This window comes from Armigeres subalbatus, chromosome 2 (assembly GCF_024139115.2).
Source record: "Armigeres subalbatus isolate Guangzhou_Male chromosome 2, GZ_Asu_2, whole genome shotgun sequence".
Taxonomy (NCBI): Eukaryota; Metazoa; Arthropoda; class Insecta; order Diptera; family Culicidae; genus Armigeres; species Armigeres subalbatus.
In genome coordinates, this window is record NC_085140.1 from 93,786,785 (window position 1) to 93,806,882 (window position 20,098).

At 41.4% G+C, this 20,098-nt stretch overlaps 2 protein-coding genes across 3 annotated transcripts in view; one reads left to right on the forward strand and one right to left on the reverse strand.

The window, feature by feature from the left end:
• Positions 1 to 9,615, reverse strand: part of LOC134210033 (phospholipid-transporting ATPase ABCA3-like) — a 37,316-nt gene extending 27,701 nt beyond the window's left edge. Inside the window, exons 1-5 of one of the 2 annotated variants that reach the window (XM_062686056.1) lie at positions 9,367 to 9,615; positions 8,859 to 9,098; positions 8,598 to 8,802; positions 8,275 to 8,535; positions 7,722 to 8,109 (exon numbers count right to left, since the gene is read on the reverse strand). In XM_062686056.1, the coding sequence (XP_062542040.1) occupies positions 7,722 to 8,109; positions 8,275 to 8,535; positions 8,598 to 8,802; positions 8,859 to 9,067 (1,063 nt within the window). In that variant the 5' untranslated portion in view covers positions 9,068 to 9,098; positions 9,367 to 9,615. The remainder of the gene's footprint in view (positions 1 to 7,721; positions 8,110 to 8,274; positions 8,536 to 8,597; positions 8,803 to 8,858; positions 9,099 to 9,366) is intronic. The other variant, XM_062686057.1, reaches the window with a different exon arrangement.
• The window catches only part of LOC134210055 (uncharacterized), a 923,126-nt gene that overhangs the window by 463,573 nt on the left and 439,455 nt on the right, over positions 1 to 20,098 (forward strand). The window lies entirely within an intron of this gene.

Here is a 20,098-nt window from a genome sequence, read left to right on the forward strand (position 1 = left end):
CCTGAAGGCCTTCACTTCAGGGATTTCTTGGATAACCGTGAAGATATTCCATACGCAGATTCTATCATATGTACCACAATGGGTATATTACATTTACAAAACAGGCCTGTAGATCATTGGTTATGCGTGTAGATCTGAAGACCTCCACTTCAGGTATTTCTTGGATAACCTTGAAGATATTCCATACGCAGATTCTATCATATGTACCACAATGGGTATATTACATTTACAAAACAGGCCTGTAGATTATTGGTTACGCGTGTTGATCTGAAGGCATGCACTTCAGGTATTTCTTGAATAACCGCGAGCGTGTTCCATACGAAGATTTGGTTAAATGTACTACAATGGGTACATTCCATTTACAAAACAGGCCTGTAGATCATTGGTTACGCGTGTAGACCTGAAGGCCTTCACTTCAGGGATTTCTTGGATAACCGTGAAGATATTCCATACGCAGATTCTATCATATGTACCACAATGGGTATATTACATTTACAAAACAGGCCTGTAGATCATTGGTAACGCGTGTAGACCTGAAGGCCTTCACTTCAGGGATTTCTTGGATAACCGTGAAGATATTCCGTACGCATATTCTATCATATGTACCAAAATGGGTATATTACATTCACAAAACAGGCCTGTAGATCATTGGTTGCGCGTGTAGATCTGAAGACCTCCACTTCAGGTATTTCTTGGATATCCGCGAACGTCTTCGATACGCAGATTCTGTTATATGTGCTACAATGGGTACATTACATTTACAAAATAGGCCTGTAGATCATTGGTTATGCGTGTAGACCTGAAGGCCTTCACTTCAGGGTAGGGCTTCCATTTTTCCCGGGAATCAACTTCCCGGGAAACGGGAAATGAAATAATAATTTCCCGGGATTTCCCGGGATCCCGGGAAATAAAAAAAACTCTCGAAACTAATTCAAAACCATAGTGTCCTGTCTTTTATAAAATCGTAGTTTAAATTTTGTCGTAAAATATGGTTTTGAAAATATACATTCGCCATCAGGGAGGCTTGCTATTTTGTCCTCAAATGATGAAAGAGTTGTTGAAAGCCTGAGAAAGATTTTGTTCAGTTCGAAAAGCGTTTACTCCTTCTACAAAACGTTCGCCATGTTATAAGTATCAGCATCTGCTCTGGATCAAGAGTAAGATCTGCAGTGTCCTGATGAGCTATATTATGTGCTACTTCTCCATATTTTTTAAAAAACTTTTTCAGGTTTTATCCGCAATTTATTTCAGTTTTTGGACAACGACGTCTTCGAGAGATTCTCTTCTATTATCGCCAAAATACTCCTAACATGAACTATTCTTATACTCGACGACTTTTTTTTGTGCATAGAATCTTCTGGTCAACTTTGAAGGATAAACCATTTTTATTCATGTACATTGTACGTCCACTTGAACACGTTTTGTATTTAAAGCAGATGAAATATTTGAAATTCCATTCGACATAAAAAAGAGCTGTCAGGCGAGTGCTTGATTGTCGTACTTTAATGATCCTTTGAAATGCCGAACAGCACCTAAAACGCATCAAATTGCAAAAGTTTTGCGAGTATTTGTTGTAAGACAGTTGTAATAAACGCATACTAAAGACATAAAATCTGTTTTTCCATCAAGATCTGTTAGCCCACCAATATTATAAAATATTCAAATGAAATATTTCAGAAATATCTTAAAATACAAACGAGTCTGCGGAATATGAGTCTGTTCGGGAATTGAATCAAAAAGGATTGAAGGTCTTAAAAAACCTTTTAAAATAGTAGGGCAAACCTGCCAAAGCGGTCACTGCTATTGCCTCAGTATTTGCGAACATTGATAGCTCTGCTGTTACACCACAGATACTAAATTTTTAATTCGACTTCACAACGTACACGTATTGGAATGCACCATATGATTCTGTAACATTTTCAGTTGTAACTTAAACTTCAAAAGTGAAATAAATAGTGAGATGATGCTAGTAAAAAAAAATGTAATTGATATACCTCAAAATCCGTTATCATCAAATTTTAATAAAATAAGTCAATTATCACAAAATATTTTAGTATGTTGTTCATTTCCCGGGAAATTCGGGAAACTGATACATAAATCCCGGGAATCGGGAATCCCGGGAAATATGATTTCCCGGGAAATCGTTTCCGGGAATGGAAGCCCTACTTCAGGGATTTCTTGGATAACCGTGAAGATATTCCGTACGCAGATTCTATCATATGTACCACAATGGGTATATTACATTTACAAAACAGGCCTGTAGATCATGGGTTACACGTGTAGATCTGAAGACCTCCACTTCAGGTATTTCTTGGATATCCGCGAACGTCTTCGATACGCAGATCCTGTTATATGTACTACAATGGGTACATTACAATTACAAAATAGGCCTGTAGATTATTGGTTACGCGTGTAGACCTGAAGGCCTTCAATTCAGGGATTTCTTGGATAACCGTGAAGATATTCCGTACGCAGATTATATCATATGTACCACAATGGGTATATTACATTTACAAAACAGGACTGTAGATCATTGGTTACGCGTGTAGACCTGAAGGCCTTCACTTCAGGGATTTCTTGGATAACCGTGAAGATGTTCCATACGCAGATTCTATCATAAATATGTACCACAATGGGTATATTACATTTACAAAACAGGCCTGTAGATCATTGGTTACGCGTGTAGATCTGAAGACCTCCACTTCAGGTATTTCTTGGATATCCGCGAACGTCTTCGATACGCAGATTCTGTTATATGTACTACAATTGGTACATTACATTAACAAAACAGGCCTGTAGATCATTGGTTACGCGTGTAGACCTGAATGCCTTCACTTCAGGGATTTCTTGGATAACCGTGAAGATGTTCCATACGCAGATTCTATCATAAATATGTACCACAATGGGTATATTACATTTACAAAACAGGCCTGTAGATCATTGGTTACGCGTGTAGATCTGAAGGCCTTCACTTCAGGGATTTCTTGGATAATTGCGAACATCCTTCATACACATATTCTCTTCTATGTTCCACAATGTACACAACACATTTTCAGAACAGTACAATATTTATTGAATTTATGTAATTTTTATTCAGCACGGTAACATACCGCATAAAAAACTAATGTGGTGTACTTGTTGAAATCGCACACCAATACCAACAGATTTATTTGACAGCAATCCATCGAGTTTTAGACTGGACGAATGAAAATTCTCATGGACGTAAACAGATTTTCATAAGACAAATTTGAAAAATTTGAAGGGTATTTTTGATTGCCGATTCTCAATAAACTATGGTTTGTTCAATGCGCTAATAGTACACAATGAAAACTAGGAACTCTAAAATACGTGTTACATACAACTTAGTTAGAGTAAGTAGTTGGGCTGGCGTATAAATTAGATTTGAAAACCAAGCACTACCTACTACGACGGGAATTAGCTCACTACACTATCTTAACCCGTACCGAGCGGTTCATCAGGACCGGAACCAAAGCACAGAGCTTGATGAAACGCCAAGCTTTTCCAATTTGGCGAGAAGGATTTCATGGTCCACTGTATCAAATGCCGCCTTCAGGTCCATATACGCAGCGTCAGTCTACCACCCCGAATCCATGCAGCGCAAACAGCTGGAGGTGAACTGCACCAGATTCGTTGAAACTGATCGCTTTGAGTAAAATCCGTGTTGATCGGCGTCGATGTAGTTTTTAGAGCAGGAAAACAGTGACTTCTGCACAATTACTTCGAACAGCTTTGAACATGCGCACATAGAGGTGATTCCGCGATAATTCAGGATGTCTCGTTTGTCTCTTTTTTTGTAGATTGCAAACATATAACAGAATTTCCGACGGATGGGAAATTCGCATTGCTGAGCCGAGTAGAGCCAAAACATTAACTTAGATTATATTTAAATTATATTAGACAAAAGAACAAAAACACATCAACTAAGATTAAGTGTCCTTCTGGCGGAGCGCCTCAAATGATATATAATAGTTGTGAAACTCAAACGAAAAAGGAAATAAAGATTAATTTAAAAAAACAAGCTGTATAAGAAACAGTTTTGCAACATTAGGCGATGAACTTAAAACTTATAAAAAAAATCACAATAATAAAGCAAAAAATAGTCGTGCAACTGCATTCGATAGTTTGCTCTCACCGCCAGCTCCACCTCGAAATGAAGAAGCTAGACATGATGAGGCACTTCGTGTCCGCCGGATATAACCCGGTAGAGCTGAATAACAAACAAATAACATAATTACAAATTTTGATGTGATATATCTTTTTTTTCTTTGCTATTCATGAATAACTAAAACATCCCAACATCAAATATTGTTATAACAGTCGAATTTGTTATTAATATGGTAATGGAGACGACTGGACATAAGTTTTATGTAGAAATTTCCCGGGTAAAAGCCGTGATATTAATAACAAAACATGATATCAACTTGTTTGAAATAAGAGTAAATATAACAAGCGAAAATAACAAATAAAAAATCACCGAAATATCATAATAATATCAGGTTTTGCTATCAATAAGAACAAACTAATAGCTCAAGATATTGATAAGTTCTTGTTAGTGGCAAAACCTGATATTCTTATGATATATATTTAATATAATGTCCCGCAAATGCAAAATAAAGAAATATTGAAAAATAGCAGTAACTTAGTAAACGTTTTTCAAAAACTTATAAGATTTTGAAAATGTATTATATTGATTAATGGCATGCGTTTTGTAAGACTATATTGTCGCGCTTATCTTTTTTTAGAGTGCTGCGGCGGTCTTACACTCGCAGGCTCGACTGCGAAGGTAAACGTCAAGATAGTCGCCGTGTTAAAAGATAGGCAGAATTTTCCCGCTCAAAACAAAACCACGTGCTTTTCGCGAAATGACAGCAGTGTTCGATTGTATTAGTGAGAGGCAACCGGAGTCACTGAGTACATGTAGAGTGTTTATCATGGCAAGTGCATACGGTGGGTGAGATTTTCATTGACTCTGTTGTGTTTAGTGACCGTTGCGATTACCTGAGAAGCAACCAGCAGGAAACCGCAGTATTCTATTTTATCTCGAGATGCATAATATTTTGGATTGGAAGCAGAAACGTTGAAAATAGAAGACATGTCTGTGTCTATTAACTCAGGCTTGCCATTAACTTCTCGCCGAGTGGAAAATGAGCAAGAGTCAGAGTTTTTTGAGTAGCAGATATTAGCATCAAAACTCACAACAATGAGCATCATCAAACCTTAGCAGCACACATGTTTAACATTGGTTTTTGCAACTCTTAAGTGACCAGGTTTGATCACAATCAAGTTGTTGCCACCACTTTTGGCTGACTTTTGCTGCTCGGGAGCCCCAGCTTGTGCGATGCAAAACAAGAGCAAATTTGTCGTTCATTTCTTTCTTGTGGTGCGCGTCACTCTCACTCAAAACAGCCTCTACGATTTTCGTCTTTTACAAAGCATCGCTCCGGAGGCTTGATGAGTGCTCTTTCACCCAATGCCACACTCGCATGCGGTTTTGCTTAGCTCTTTCTTACTCTGTTTGTTTGGTTCTATGCTTTATTTACACTGCCAAATCTATCTATATAAGATATATGTGTCGCCGTTATATATTTTGCAATAGCTCCACCCTAATATAATCGATATAGAACCACACATAAATTAAATATTTGCTAATTCGAGACCACACATAAAGTTTATTTGGATATATATTTTATAAGTAGTTCGCGAGGAGAATGGTTATGTGTGCGCTGATATACATCATAAGTGAAATCTATGGATTTTTGCCAATAAATATGTGTGGATTTTTAGTAGTGTAGGCTTCCACTTATTCGTGGAACGCAGCATTTTACTGATGAAAATTTTATTTAAGATGTAAGAAAAATAATTTGGCTGAAAAAAACAGGTTTCTCATCAACATAGCAATAATAACTGATTTTGATGTTTCCTTTTCTGCAAGTATTTTGCTATTGGTTTGCTCTTTTATTGGCAAAATGAGTTTTTTTTTAGCTATTTGTTCGAATGCAATGTTTGCAATTATTTTTGTTATTTTAGCAACTATATCAACACACTAACATCAGATTTTGCTATTCTGTTATTCGTATATTGATGGTAAAAATTTGTTATTCTGTTGCTATTTTCTTCTACCCGGGAACCGACCCAACATTTACAAAACCCTCTTTTTTCTGGAGAAAGCTTGTTTCCGGCCGACCCATCGTCCCATGACATGAGCTGGGAGGTATGAGCAACCGGAAAAAGAGTCTTGAAGTATTTGTGCAAGATGGAAGCATTTGTGTGGAAAGCTCTCATATGTGGTTATGACTTTCTTCTCTTCGCCTTCGTCGATTAGGGAGTCAACCTACGCTCGCTCGTCCCATCTGAGGCAGTGTTTGACTTCATTTTCCAGAACAGATTACTGTTGAAGGGACTCGTATTTGGCTCCCCAATTTACCACCAGGTTGCATCGTAATCCACTGTTTTCATTCCGCTGAGTGTAAAGCTTACTCAGGTTGTTCTTGCAGGTTCCAATAAAGACATTCTTGATGGCCGTCCACTGATCTACAACGCTGCCACCTTCCACATCATCCGTTCCAAGTTGTTCAGCAAACGATTTCATAGAGGGATCTTCTAGTCGACGAGTCTTGAATCGCCGTCCAAGTCTCTCCTCCCGCCGCTGCTGAATCTGTGCAATGCATAATCGGATCTCGCCAATAAGAAGGTGCTGGTCAAACGCGATATCCGCACTGCGTTGATTCCGGACATCAAGAAGGCTCCGTCTCCATTTTCGGCTGTTGCAGATGTGTTCGATTTGATTTCCAGTGTTTCACCATAGATTAGCCAACGGGCAGTTGCAGAATTTCACGTGTGTCGCGTCTCGCTGGCGAGTTTTGCTTGCTAACGTTAAAAAATTCCTTGTTTGAGTACTTTGCATAACATAAAAAGTCGTTTCCGCTAAATTAATTCGTAATTTAACTTTGTTGGCTTCTTGAAGTGTTTTTTTTGGACTCGGGAAAATTTGTTAATTTGTTTGGCGTTAACTTCCTATTGATCGTGATTTGGCTACAGATGTAGCTTCAGACACTGGGTGCCAGTACAGCGCAAATGCACCTCCTTGATGAACTAACCCTCAATCAGCCTTGCACCTCCGAAGGGAAGCAAACCCCCTTCTCTAAGTTCAATCGTTAATTGTCTTGCCTGCTTTTCGGGTATTGGACCACCCGACTTGGACATTAATTTACTATGTTCTTCCCTGCCAGAATACGGCCAAAGTGTCCACCGATGATGGTACCCGACCTTGTCTAATGTTGCTCATACCTACGCGGACGTAGGACGAAGAACATAGTATTGGATATACGATATTCTGAGATTGACTTTTTGAAAAATTATTTCACACTAAATGACATTTTTCAACACTGTTCCGAAGTGTCTCAAGCACTATTCGTCATTGTTCCAAAAACTAGTGTGTATGTCCTTATCATAATTGTTCTGGCATCTCGAGAGTTGGAATGCTATCTTTCTTTTAAGGTTAATTTTAGGACACAAAGTCTTCTGAAACAGTGCTAGAATATTGAGCTCACTGCATATCTCTGCATGTCTTGAGTAATGAAACTATAACCTCCTTTAAAAATCACTCAAATTAAAGAATCTAAATATCTTTCTTTGGTGTTGACTACAGAATTTTTCTGAAGTAAATTCGCCTAAAATTGAAAATAATTTGTCACACGTACCTTTGTTAAAGAACACACTCATCATAAAGCAGAAGCAGATGGTAACGATGGTGAACGCCAGCAAGAACACCCACAGGACCGACCATTCAGTGTACTGCAGCACCGCTTGATCCGTGTTGGTCGTCAGGTTGACCGTCATGAGAACCGTCACCAGCGTAATGGTGATCAACAGCAGTATCAAACACCGCACGAACCAAGCTGTCCAGTGCAGCCAGCTGGACAGTCCCATTATCTTCATGGCTTCCTTGAGCTGGCGCTCCTTCTCGATGGTTATGTACTTAACCGTGTTGATGCAGGTGTAGAAAAAGGCAATCAGGATGATAAGCGGAAGCAGTTGCTCCATCGCCGGAAGCAATCTGTCTTCGTAGTAAGGCGGATAAGGGATGCGCTAAAATAGGGAAAATCAAGTTAACCATTAGTGTACGGGCGCCGTGCACTAATTACGTAAAGCTTTATAGAGGGAGTTCATATGAAATAAGTCTTATGAAAAAAAAAAAAAACAGGTCCCTTACGTAATTGGTGTACCACCCTACACGAGATTTCAATCATTTACCCTCAGTAACATATTCCTGGTGTTGATGGCAGGATCACGTGCTGCCACTATAGCTGCTGAAATGGCGGTTTGAATCGGCAGAAAACCTTCATAGAAATAACTGGGACTGCCACCATCGGTACGATTTCTGTTCCGAATGCCCGGAGAGAACGGCACCACCAACAGATTCGTTCTCCAATTTCCGAACAACCATCTCCACTGGCGTGTTTCCGCCGGAAACCGCAACGAAAAATGTATTCTATCCGGTAAGGAGGTTATATTCTGTGGACGCGTGAGATTTCGAGTTAAACATTTGAGGGTTATTAAGAATGAATAAAACGTACCGCCAATGTGTCATCAAACTCCACTCCAACAAAGTAGTTCTGTTGAATCAGAAGGCCTTGAAGGTCACCAGCGCTAGCGTAGCCTTCAATACTTAACGAGCTCAACGTACGTAAATGGTTCTCTAGAGCATCTTCTAGCAAGGCCTCTAAAACGTCGTTTTTTGGCGAGTAGGCAATCGTTTGAATTATCGGAGGTGTTACCAATCTGCAAAATATTCAAATTAAATATTGGCCTTATTTTTTAGTGTCGTGTTAAATTACTCCTGCATCAGTAGCGAATTCGCTGACAATGGTTCGAAGACGGTGGGTTGCTCAACCATCTCCGGATCAACCAACCCACGAACCAGAATCAACATCGAGCAGCATAACACGGGAATCAAAACTTCAAAGATGGTTTGAAAGTAGTGCCGCTTCTGGATGGTCCAGTTCTTCCATAGTAGCAGCTGGAATTTGTCCCAACTGCTAGTCATTGTGCCGTTGACTCACCGCTACCGCGTTTGCCTGTTGTACACAATTAAATCGTTATCAGTGTTGCACACTTGGATGGTTCGTCGGATGACGTTCTCGCGCCCGCGCCGCGGCGCACCGAATCACGTTATTTCTTCCACACCCACGCAAACAATCCAACCGACCAACGACCCACCACTTCATTTGTTCGGAACCATTCATGAAGAAGTACCGGCTGGCGCGTAAATATCACTCAACCGACGATGCATAAATATTGGTTTGATAACACCAGATTTGTGCCGACTCACTGATCTGCACTTACGCTGGTCAAAATTCTATGAGCTGCGAAATGCGTCTAGCCTTCTCGATAGCGCAACAGTTCTCGCTGATGGGAGGATGTTAACCAGAAATCGATCGAAACGGACCGCCACCTACTTACGTATTCGAAGGGGGCGAGGACGCGACGAGGTTGAAGGTCAAACTCCTTCACGGAAACTGACCCACACGGCACGACAGTAGTGGGGCAGCGTGGCTTCACACCGCGAGTGCTAGTAATCAACTAATAGAAGCGCTACTAACTATCAGCTGGGACTGTTCGTTGAGCAGAATGGGCACCGCGGCGGTCGATAAATACATGCGACGCAGATTGTCACGGACCGCTGCCAACCCGGCCTGTTATCGGTGATTATCAGCAATTTTGGTTGGTACGTGCTTTATATAGCAATTTTTGTGAGTGAGCATCATTACCCATTCAGATGATTGATTGGAGATACTTAGTTGGTTCTGATGGACCGGAAAATCCGTTGTTGTATTGTTTACATACGTCTGCTGCACGCCATATTTTATATGAATATTCTAATTTAGATGGGTGTCCAGTTAGCATTGTAGACCAAACCCAAATGAGGTGACTCGGTAATCGTTTTTTTTTGTTTGAAGGATAGACTCTACGAGCGTAAGTGGAAATGTTAGAACTTAGTATAAATGATTTTAGAATAAAAAGATGAAAGATAATATTCCTTATTCCGTATACAAATAGAAATACTTACTCATGTAATGGCGGGCATAGAAAAGCCTTTCAATTAATAACTGAGGAAATGCTAATAGAAAAATAGAATACTTATTGTTGAAAAGCAGGCCAAGTTCCAGTTTCAATTTAGAGCCATTGAAGAAGAAGAAGAAGAAGACTGGATTGGCAATCCTACGCCTTTGCTCGCAAGGCTACTGGAGACCCACTATTTTCGATTATTTTCATACTAAAATGAGGCTCCTGGTCTTTTAGCAGCACGGTGCGACTTGAAGTTCTTGGGCCGAGGCCGATTTTGTGTTCGGGTTGAAGATACATGTTTAAATGTATTCTATAATATTTTGTAATTTCTAGTGATACGAACGAATATAAAGGAATGAAGTGCGTGAGTTAAGAATTATTGTGTGGTGATGAACAGCTTCAAGCAATGATTGTATCGAGCACTGTGACGATTTTCAGGTAGGTGTTTATTTCATGATACCGTTTCGTAAAAGTGGAAAGAATCACTCCGGCTCAGTGGTGTTGCTACGAAGAGCGAAAGTTTGAAATCTACATTTTTATATTCTACTAGCTGACCCGTCGAACCTCGTTTCGCCTAAAATCGATTTATTCTCCGCTTAGTTCTTGAGTTATGCAGAAATTTCTGTTTCATCTGTATGGAAGCCCCCCTTTCTAAAGAAGGGAGGGGTCTCGAACCTTCCCCGGCCCCAAAAACCTCTGCATACAAATTTTCACACCGATCGGTTCAGTAGTTCCGGAGTCTATAAGGTTCAGACAGACAGAAATTCATGTTTAAGTATATAGATTGTTGCAGTGGTTCTCAACCTTTCTCTTGAGAGGTACCCATTCGAACTACTCCTCCCCAGTACCCCGAATGCCATTACCCCGAAAGCCACAACCCCGAATGGGACACTACCCCGAAATCCATTACCCCGAGAGACCAGTACCCCTAAAACATTTCGAATCTGCAGCTTTCCAGTATCATTTTTTCAAACTCACAGGTACTGATGAATCCAAAACGGCAATCTTTGCAAAGAATAAAAAAGAGTTAGAGTTACTTGGAAAAACGCATCTAATATTTAACCGACTGTTTAATCAACAATGTTGATTTTTCATCTAATTATCTTAAATTGTAATTCCACCCCATTATTACCAGGAAAACTACTATTTTACGAAATATAGTAAGGCGGTGATAATGTATCATTCAATTTGCAGATGAGATTATGCCTTCTTCTAATGAATGCGTTTGCCCGGTATGAGGCGAACAGAGGAGATGATGCCTTCTTTAAATTAATCCTTTTTCCCTGTACAAGATATACAGAGGAGATAATGATTTTTTAAATGAACACGTTGGCCAGGTACAAGGCACACAGAGGAAATAATGCCTTCTGTATGCGTTTGCGTTGTATGAGGCGAACGGAAGAGAGGATGCTGGCTACAAAACAACGCTTCTTTCCGAAGACAAATTGAGCTCTCTCTCTCACCTACCCACAATATATTACACACTCACTATCTCTACCTCACAACCTCTTCCTCACTAACTATTACTCACTCACCTACTCTTACTCATTCACTTACTCTCAATCTCTCAATCACTCCCACTGACTCACTTACTCTTAATCAGTACTGCAAAAGGTCGTGATCGTCATAAGACAGAGACAAAGCCTTTTTTTCTAATTCTGGCGACCAAATGAAAGAATCGTGGGTTCTTCGATCAATTTTGCATGAAAAGCAGTCATGAAAGGATGTTGTGCTTTGTTTTAAAATTAAATTTCCTAAATAATTTTAATAGATATTTGCAGAGAACTAGGTATAACTGGACGATAAATTAATCACATTCCTTGAATCCAACGAGTTGAAAGCGGTAACAAACACAATAATGAAGCAGTTATTGCAAACTTTCATGTCCGGCCACGGAATAAAAATTAGTGAAGTTTTTGCAGCATGCTTTTCATTCTTCGCGTTTCTATAGAGAATGAGAGGGGCAGATATGTAAACATCGCGTGACATCTCCCATTGAAATTTTGAAATTGGTGTACTGCTCTTAGTCACTCACTCTCTCTTATTCGCTTACTCATTCACTCTTGCTCACTCTCTTACTCACTCACCCACTCTTACTCACTTACTTGCTTTGACTCATTCACTCACTCTCTATTACTCATTCACTCTAAATCACTCACTTATCTTACCTACTCATTCACTCTTACTCATTCGCTTACTCACTCTTACTAACTTTCTCTTACTCACTCACTCACTCGCTCTTACTTACGTTTACTCACTTACTCTTACTCATTCGTTCACTCATTCTTATTCACTAACTCACTCTTACTCATTCGTTCATTCACTCTTACTTACTCGGGGGCAGCAGGGACTTTGTCCAAGGGCTTGATGACCCCTCCCCATGGCCACTGCGAGTTAGACCGGGACCATCGTCCCTAACCCCTAATCCCAAGGCGTCAAGCGACCCGTGCCGAGGGGATGCATGGCCAGGGGGGTGGAATAATAAGCTAGGCCTTTAACGGAGCCTGTGGGGTACCTGGGCACCCTCCACAGTAATTGTCCCTTACCGCGTCATGCTGGGCTCTGGCGTGGTGGACCTCTTTTCCCGAGCAACTCGTGGGACCAAAATGGAAAACCAAGGCAATTCTTCAACTAGTGGTAGTAGTGTAAGCGACAACCCCTTCGCAAGAGGTGGGTTGTTCAGGTCTCCGCCTAGGAGGCCAGAGGCAATAGTCGGCAGCTCAGTGCGCAGCGCCAGCGTGGGTCACTTAACCTTCCTCTCGGCTAAAAAAACGCCGGTAGAGGTTATTGACGGCCCATGGCTTGTGGAGGCGATGAACCGCAAACGCGATGGGCTTTCGGCCTTCGAGGTGGCGACGGAACAGCTGGACGCCATCATCGACTTTGCGTCATCGAAGCATAATATCAGTAAGGACCTCAAGAGGAGCTTGCAGAAACTTCGAAAGTCGATGTTGGACGCCAAGCTGGAAAAGGCGGTCAGGACGGCCAAGTGCGAACCCGTGAAATCCATGGAGTCAAGGTCTACCCAGACTGAGGCCCAAGAATTCGCGGATTTGGGCAAGGTCGAATCGACCGAGGACGTGCCAGCGAAGACGGTGGTGCCAAAGTCTGCCCAGACCGAGGCTCAAGTACTCGCGGGCACGTCGGGGGTGGCTGCTCCAACGGAGCAGACACAAAAACGGGGGAGACAGTCTCCAGGGGATGAGCTCCCTGGGGGCCGCCCCAAAACGCGGAGGGTTACTACCCCGAACAAGGGTAGTGGGGCTGGGAAGCCGAACCCCGGCCAGGTACCTCCAAAACCGGGGAGGAAGGACCTGGAAAGGTCCGTCCACCCAGGAAAGACGGTGGTAAGGGGTTACGGCAGGCTGAGAGCTCTCAGCCGCCCCAGACCAGGGAAATAGAGGGGATGACGCCTCCTGGACCCTGGTCAAGAATAAGAGGAAACCGAAGACGTCAAGGGCCGAAATGAAGGCCCAGGCGAATGAGGGTAGCAGAAAGTCTAGGGTAGGCGCCAATCGCTTCAGGGGCGATGCCCTAGTCATCAAAACGTACGAGGCTAAGTACTCGGACGTCTTGAAGGCGATGAGGAGTGACGTCAAGCTCGGTGAACTCGGCGCCGACGTACGTCGAATAAGACGTACCCGGACGGGCGAGATGATCCTCGAGCTAAAGCGGGGCGTCTCGCAAAAGGGCGCCGCCTACAAGAAGTTTGCGGAGGAGGTCTTAGGCGAGACGGCCAAGGTGAGGGCACTCACGACGGAGGTGAATCTAAGGGTTAAAGACCTGGACGAGATCACCGAAGTCGAAGAGCTCGTCGCGGCACTGCGGCGACAGTGTGAAGTGGAGGCGTCCACCGCAGCCGTTCGGCTACGGAAAGGTCCAGCAGGGACACAGGAACGGTAATTGGGTCACCGATGGGTCTCAAATAGCAGCGATATGGACAACGGGGAAATACCCAGTTCAAGAGTTGGTGTCTTCGACACACGAGGGCTTCGTCATTGCCAAAATCAACGGGGTCTTCTTCTGCAGCTGAGGCATTCCACGGGGGCATGTCAGTCGATCCTGAGCGACCATTTCGAAAATATTTGAAACTCTGCACAGTTTTTTCAATTTCATCTAAATCGTCATTTTTCGATATCAAATCTTCATATTGAGTCACGACTAACTTTTCAAAAGGGTGTATGTGAAAATGGTTCAAAAATATTTAAAAAGCTGCACAGCAAAAACGGAATGTTCGATTGTTATGATTTTTTCAGCAAAGTTAGACAACTAAATGGTGATTCTTAAGAAAATGTGCACAGTAAAAAAAATTTTTTGCCTTTAAAATATCATTTTGTCACAAAACTCAAATATCTCAAAACCCTATCTTTTTTCGAACGTATTTTTTTAGGGAAAACGGTCCATTATATTAGCTATCTACCATAAAAATTTGGTGATGGTAAACTAATAAACAAAAAAGTTATGACATTTCAAACATTTCACAATTTTCACATTTAGTAAAAAAATTTTTCTGTGTAAGTTATTTCGAGAATTGCAGTTTGATGCAGATTTTATTGTTAAGGGACGTGATTTAAACAAGTTGTTTTCATGATATTTTGATTTAATTATTCATAGCATCTATAAGAAACTTAGACACGATCCAGTGTTGTGATCAAAAGTATTGATAGTGTCATAATTTTCATTGCACGTGACTGGCGAAAAATTCTTTTAATAGTGTTGAAACCTGTTGATAATAACGTTGATAGAAACATATCAGAAATGTTATTTTTAAGACAAAAGCTGCAAAATCAAAGATTTATATACACGTGTACGTCTATAGTTTACCTGCAAAAATATACCTCTTAGAGAATAGACTTTATGATCGGGAGGAAACGGGTATCTTCAACAACAACAAATGCATGATAGGTACATACCATGACAATGCTCACGAAAAAGCAAAAAATTACTACTACTAAGGTTGTTAAAGATCTTATAGTAATTTTTTCTTCAGTCAAGCAAATGACACCAAACTAGTCAGTAAAAACTTAAAAGTGATTTTGTTTATTGAAATATTACGAACAACATGAGTAGCCGCTTTCTCAACTGTTGTAGGCCGTTTGATGGAAAAAAGTGTTCAAAAGAGTTACGAAATCTCACCGAAAGCACCATAGATAAACTGAAAGCGACTGGTTATGCTCCAATGTCCACATTGAATACAAATTTACGCATTTGCACGTCCTGCCGTCTAAACGTTGACAAAAGAGCAATCTGTATATCATCGGTTGAGCAGAGCGCAGGAAGTTCGAAAACGACAGCAACTGAGGAATTGCCAGATGTATCGACAACAACTGAGGAATTACCAGAAGTATTAAGTGCTGAGAGCCTTGCCACCGTACCATCAGCGAAATCTGTTTCAACAAATCAATCGGAAGATGAGTGTATCCAAAAGGTCAACATCGAACGCTTTAACGAGGGCATAGCTGGGATAAAAGTGACTCCGATTAAATGGAGCAAGATGGACTACGTTTATTACCCGGAGAAAAATACCGTGAAATAAACGAAGCTGTACGAAGAAACCTCTTCAAATTAGGACCTGATGATGTGGAAAATACAGACTACGATGAGGTAATTATAAATATGAAGGAAAGGTTCTCGAATGCAGCCACGACAAGGAAAGAAAAATTATTGATTTTGTCGATGCTGCCAAGTTCGTGGTCTATTCAGGATGCCATTGATAAGTTCAAAACCAATAGAAATACAGTAAAAGAGGCAAAACAATTGAAGAATAACTGTCTTTCAACCAAAAATACTAGGTCTAGTACTGCATTAACAGATGAGACAAAAGAAATAGTAGTTCAATATTTTGAAGATGATGAAGTAAGTCGAGCTATGCCTGGTCAAAAAGATTATGTATCAGTAAAAAGATGGAAAGCGTCAAGCAATCCAAAAACGATTAATGATGACGACTTTGAAAGAAGCGTACACACGCTTCAAGGAAATTCACGATAATATTAAAATAGGTTTTTCCTCATTTGCAAGCCTTCGGCCAAGGCAATGTAAGCTTCTTTCCAATTCAGGAACACATAATGTGTGTGTGTGTGCACAACCCATGAGAATATTAATCTTATTTTACATAGTTTGAAAAGAATCAATTTAACAAAGGATATTAAAATGTTAACTGGTAGTCTTTTGTGTGAAAATACAACATCAAATTGCTATCTACGATCTTGTTCGGATTGTACAGATTCTTCATCATTGGAAAATACTTTATTCGCTGAGTTTGAAGAAAAATATATTGATCAGTTATCATTTGAGCAATGGGTGACCACGGATAGGTGTGACATAGAAACTATTGTAAAACCTGTAGATGAGTTTGTGTCATATTTTTGCTTGAAATTAGAAAGTTTAATCCCTCACGATTTCATTAAAACAGAACAAGCCAGCTTTTTAAAAAATACGAAAAATACATTACAAAAGGGTGAATTTTTAGTCATTTGTGATTTTCTGAAAATTACAGCTTTGTATTGCAAGATGAAGTGCGGTCCCATCACTGGAACGTACAACAAGCTACAATTCATCCATTCGTTATTTATTTTAATGGAAGTACGCAAATTGAACACTTAAGTTTTATTATAATTTCCGAAGATTTAAGACACGATTCAGTATCCGTAAACTTGTTCATTGAAAAATGATTAACTTTTACGCGTTGATAAGCATAAAGAAGTCAAAAGATATATTTCATGTCTGATGGAGCAGCGTCGCAGTACAAAAATCGTAAGAATTTTTCGAGCCTATGTCAATTTAAATCAATGTACGGAATTGATGCAGAATGGCATTTTTTGCTACATCACATGGCAAAGGTCCTTGTGATGCTTTTGGAGGAACAATAAAGCGCATGGCCACAAGAGCAAGTTTAGCCAAAGAACGTGAGCATCCAATTAAAACTGCGAAAGAACTTTTTGATTGGGCAAATCGTAGAAAAGAAAAAGATTTAACCAAATTATCATTTTGTTTTACTACTACTGAAGAGTACGAAATAAAGGCTTCAGAGCTCAGCGAGCAATTTAATAACGCGAAAACGATTCAAGGAACCCAAAAATTTCACTGTTTCATTCCATTGTCGGAAAATAAAATTAAAGCAAAACTATACTCAAACTGTGCTGATAATAATTCAAAAGTGTTCGATATTTTAAAAAATTTGAATAAAAAAAAAAAAAAGTATTAATAAACTGTTTTCATGATATCATAACCCATACCAAAATTCAAACCCAAAACTCTTAGAGTTTCTATAACAACATTGTGTAACTGCCACATTTAATTTAATACTTAGGATAATATTAATTCATTTTTATTTATTTATACATATAATATTTATACATATAATATCGATGAATACATAAATATGGAATATCATACAAACAACTTGTTTAACTCACGCAAGGCCCTTAACAATAAAATCAGCATCAAACTGCGATTCTTGAAAAAAAATACACGGAAATTTTTTTGTTTACTATATGTGAAAATTGTGAAATGTTTGAAATGTCATAACTTTTTGTTTATTAGTTTACCATCACCAAATTTTTATGGTAGATAGCTAATATAATGGACCGTTTTCCTAAAAAATTACGTTCGAAAAAAGATAGGGTTTTGAGATATTTGGGGTTTTTGTGCCAAAATGGATTTTTTAAAGGGCAAAAAATTTTTTTTTTACTGTGCACATTTTCTTAAGAATCACCATTTAGTTGTCTAACTTTGCTGAAAAAATCATAACAATCGAACATTCCGTTTTTGCTGTGCAGCTTTTTAAATATTTTTGAACCATTTTCACATACACCCTTTTGAAAAGTTAGTCGTGACTCAATATGAAGATTTGATATCGAAAATGACGATTTAGATGAAATTGAAAAACTGTGCAAAGTTTCAACTCAATAGAAAATCATGAATTAAAAATTTTCTTAAATTTTAATGCTGTTGCTTGGAATCGCTCAGCTACTATGCGCCTCCTCGATGGTCGATCGAGCAGTTCGGTCGAATGCTAGATTGTTTGACGGCTAACTTGATGGGGTGTAGGCCGGTGGTGATAGCGGGGGACTTCAACGCTTGGGCCGTGGAATGCGGAAGCCGATCCACGAATCAACGGGGGCAGATCCTGCTGGAATCACTGGCCATGTTGGATGTGGACTTGGCTAATGTCGGTACCAAAAGTACCTACAGCTGGAACGGCTGAATCGACTCGGCGATTATCGACGTTACGTTCTGGAGCCCTGGCCAAACGAGTAGTTCGAACTGGAGGGTAGATGATGGCTACACTCACAGCGACCACCTGGCGGTTCGCTACAGTATCGACTATACGACCAGCATTCAGCGGACGGAAGAAGGGGCGAGGCCTAGTCCTCGTATGTGGAAGACATCATACTTCGACGACGAGGTGTTTAAGGAAGCGCTCCGCCGCGAGCACAATACTCTCGGTCTGAGTGGCGAGCAGCTGGTAACAGTACTCTCGCGTGCATGCGATGCCACCATGCCTAGGAAAGTCCACCCTAGGAATGGGAGACCACCGGCTTACTGGTGGACTCAAGCAATTGCGAACCTGCGCCGCGCCTGTCTACGGGCAAGGAGGCGGATGCAGCGAGCACGCACAGAAGAGGAGCGTGTTGAACGACGGGTGGCGTTCGTGGCTGCTAGAGCCGCTCTGAAGACTGAGATTAGATCAAGCAAAAAAGCCTGCTTCGAGGGCCTGTGTCAAAGTGCCAACGCGAATCCATGGGGTGACGCCTATAGAGCCGCAATGGCTAAGACACGGGGGGCGGTGGCTCCTACAGAGCGGTCTCCAGAGATGCTGGAGAGGATCATCGCGGGCTCTTCCCACGTCACGACCCAAGCCCTGGCCTCCCTTCGTGGAGCTGCCAGGAGCCAGGGTGGCCGACGAGGGAAGAGTAACTGTGGCGGAGCTTGCGGGATTGCACAGTCCCTTAGTGTAGGTAAGGCGCCAGGACCGGATGGTATTCCGAACCTGGCCATTAAAGCGGCCATTGCCGAGGCTCCTGAGATGTTCAGATCTGTCATGCAGAGATGCCTGGACGAGGAGTCTTCCCTGAAGCATGGAAAAGGCAGAGCTTGGTCCTATTGCCAAAGGCGGAAAACCACCGGGGATCCGTCGGCGTATAGACCAATATGCCTGCTTGATATGGCGGGAAGGTGCTCGAGAAGAGCATCCTCAACCGGTTATTGCTCTGCACGGAGGGTGCGGATGGTCTATCGAGTAACCAGTTTGGCTTCCGAAATGGTAAGTCGACCGTAGACGCTATCTTGACGGTTACCAAATACGCGGAAATAGCTATCCAGAGTAAGAGGAGGAGTTCGCGATTGTGCAGTAGTGACTCTCGACGTGAGGAATGCTTTCAATAGTGCCAGTTGGGCAGCTATTGCAGATGCGCTCCTGCGTCTTGGAATTCCCGAGTACCTGTACAAGATTCTCGGAAGCTACTTCCAGAATCGAGTACTGGTATACGACACGGAGGCGGGTCGGAAGTGCGTTGACATAACCTCAGGGGTTCCGCAAGGTTCCATACTGGGTCCGGTGTTATGGAACGTCATGTACGACGGTGTCTTGAGGTTGAAGTTTCCGGTGGGCGTGGTAATCGTCGGCTTCGCTGACGATATTACGCTGGAGGTCTACGGTGAATCGATCGAAGAGGTGGAGTTGACTGCAGCCCACTCGATCGCAATTGTGGAGGAGTGAATGAGTTCCAGGAAGTTAGAACTGGCTCACCACAAGACTGAGGTGGTTGTTGTTAACAACCGAAAGTCGGAGCAGCAAGCGGTGATAAGGGCAGGCAACTGCACGGTCACCTCTGAACGCTCAATCAAACTCTTGGGGGTAATGATCGACGATAAGCTCACCTTTGGTAGCCACGTCAATTACGCCTGCAAGCGTGCCTCCACAGCTATAGTGGCATTGTCCCGGATGATGTCCAATAGCTCTGCGGTTTATGCCAGCAAGCGCAAGCTTCTGGCTAGCGTTGCTCTG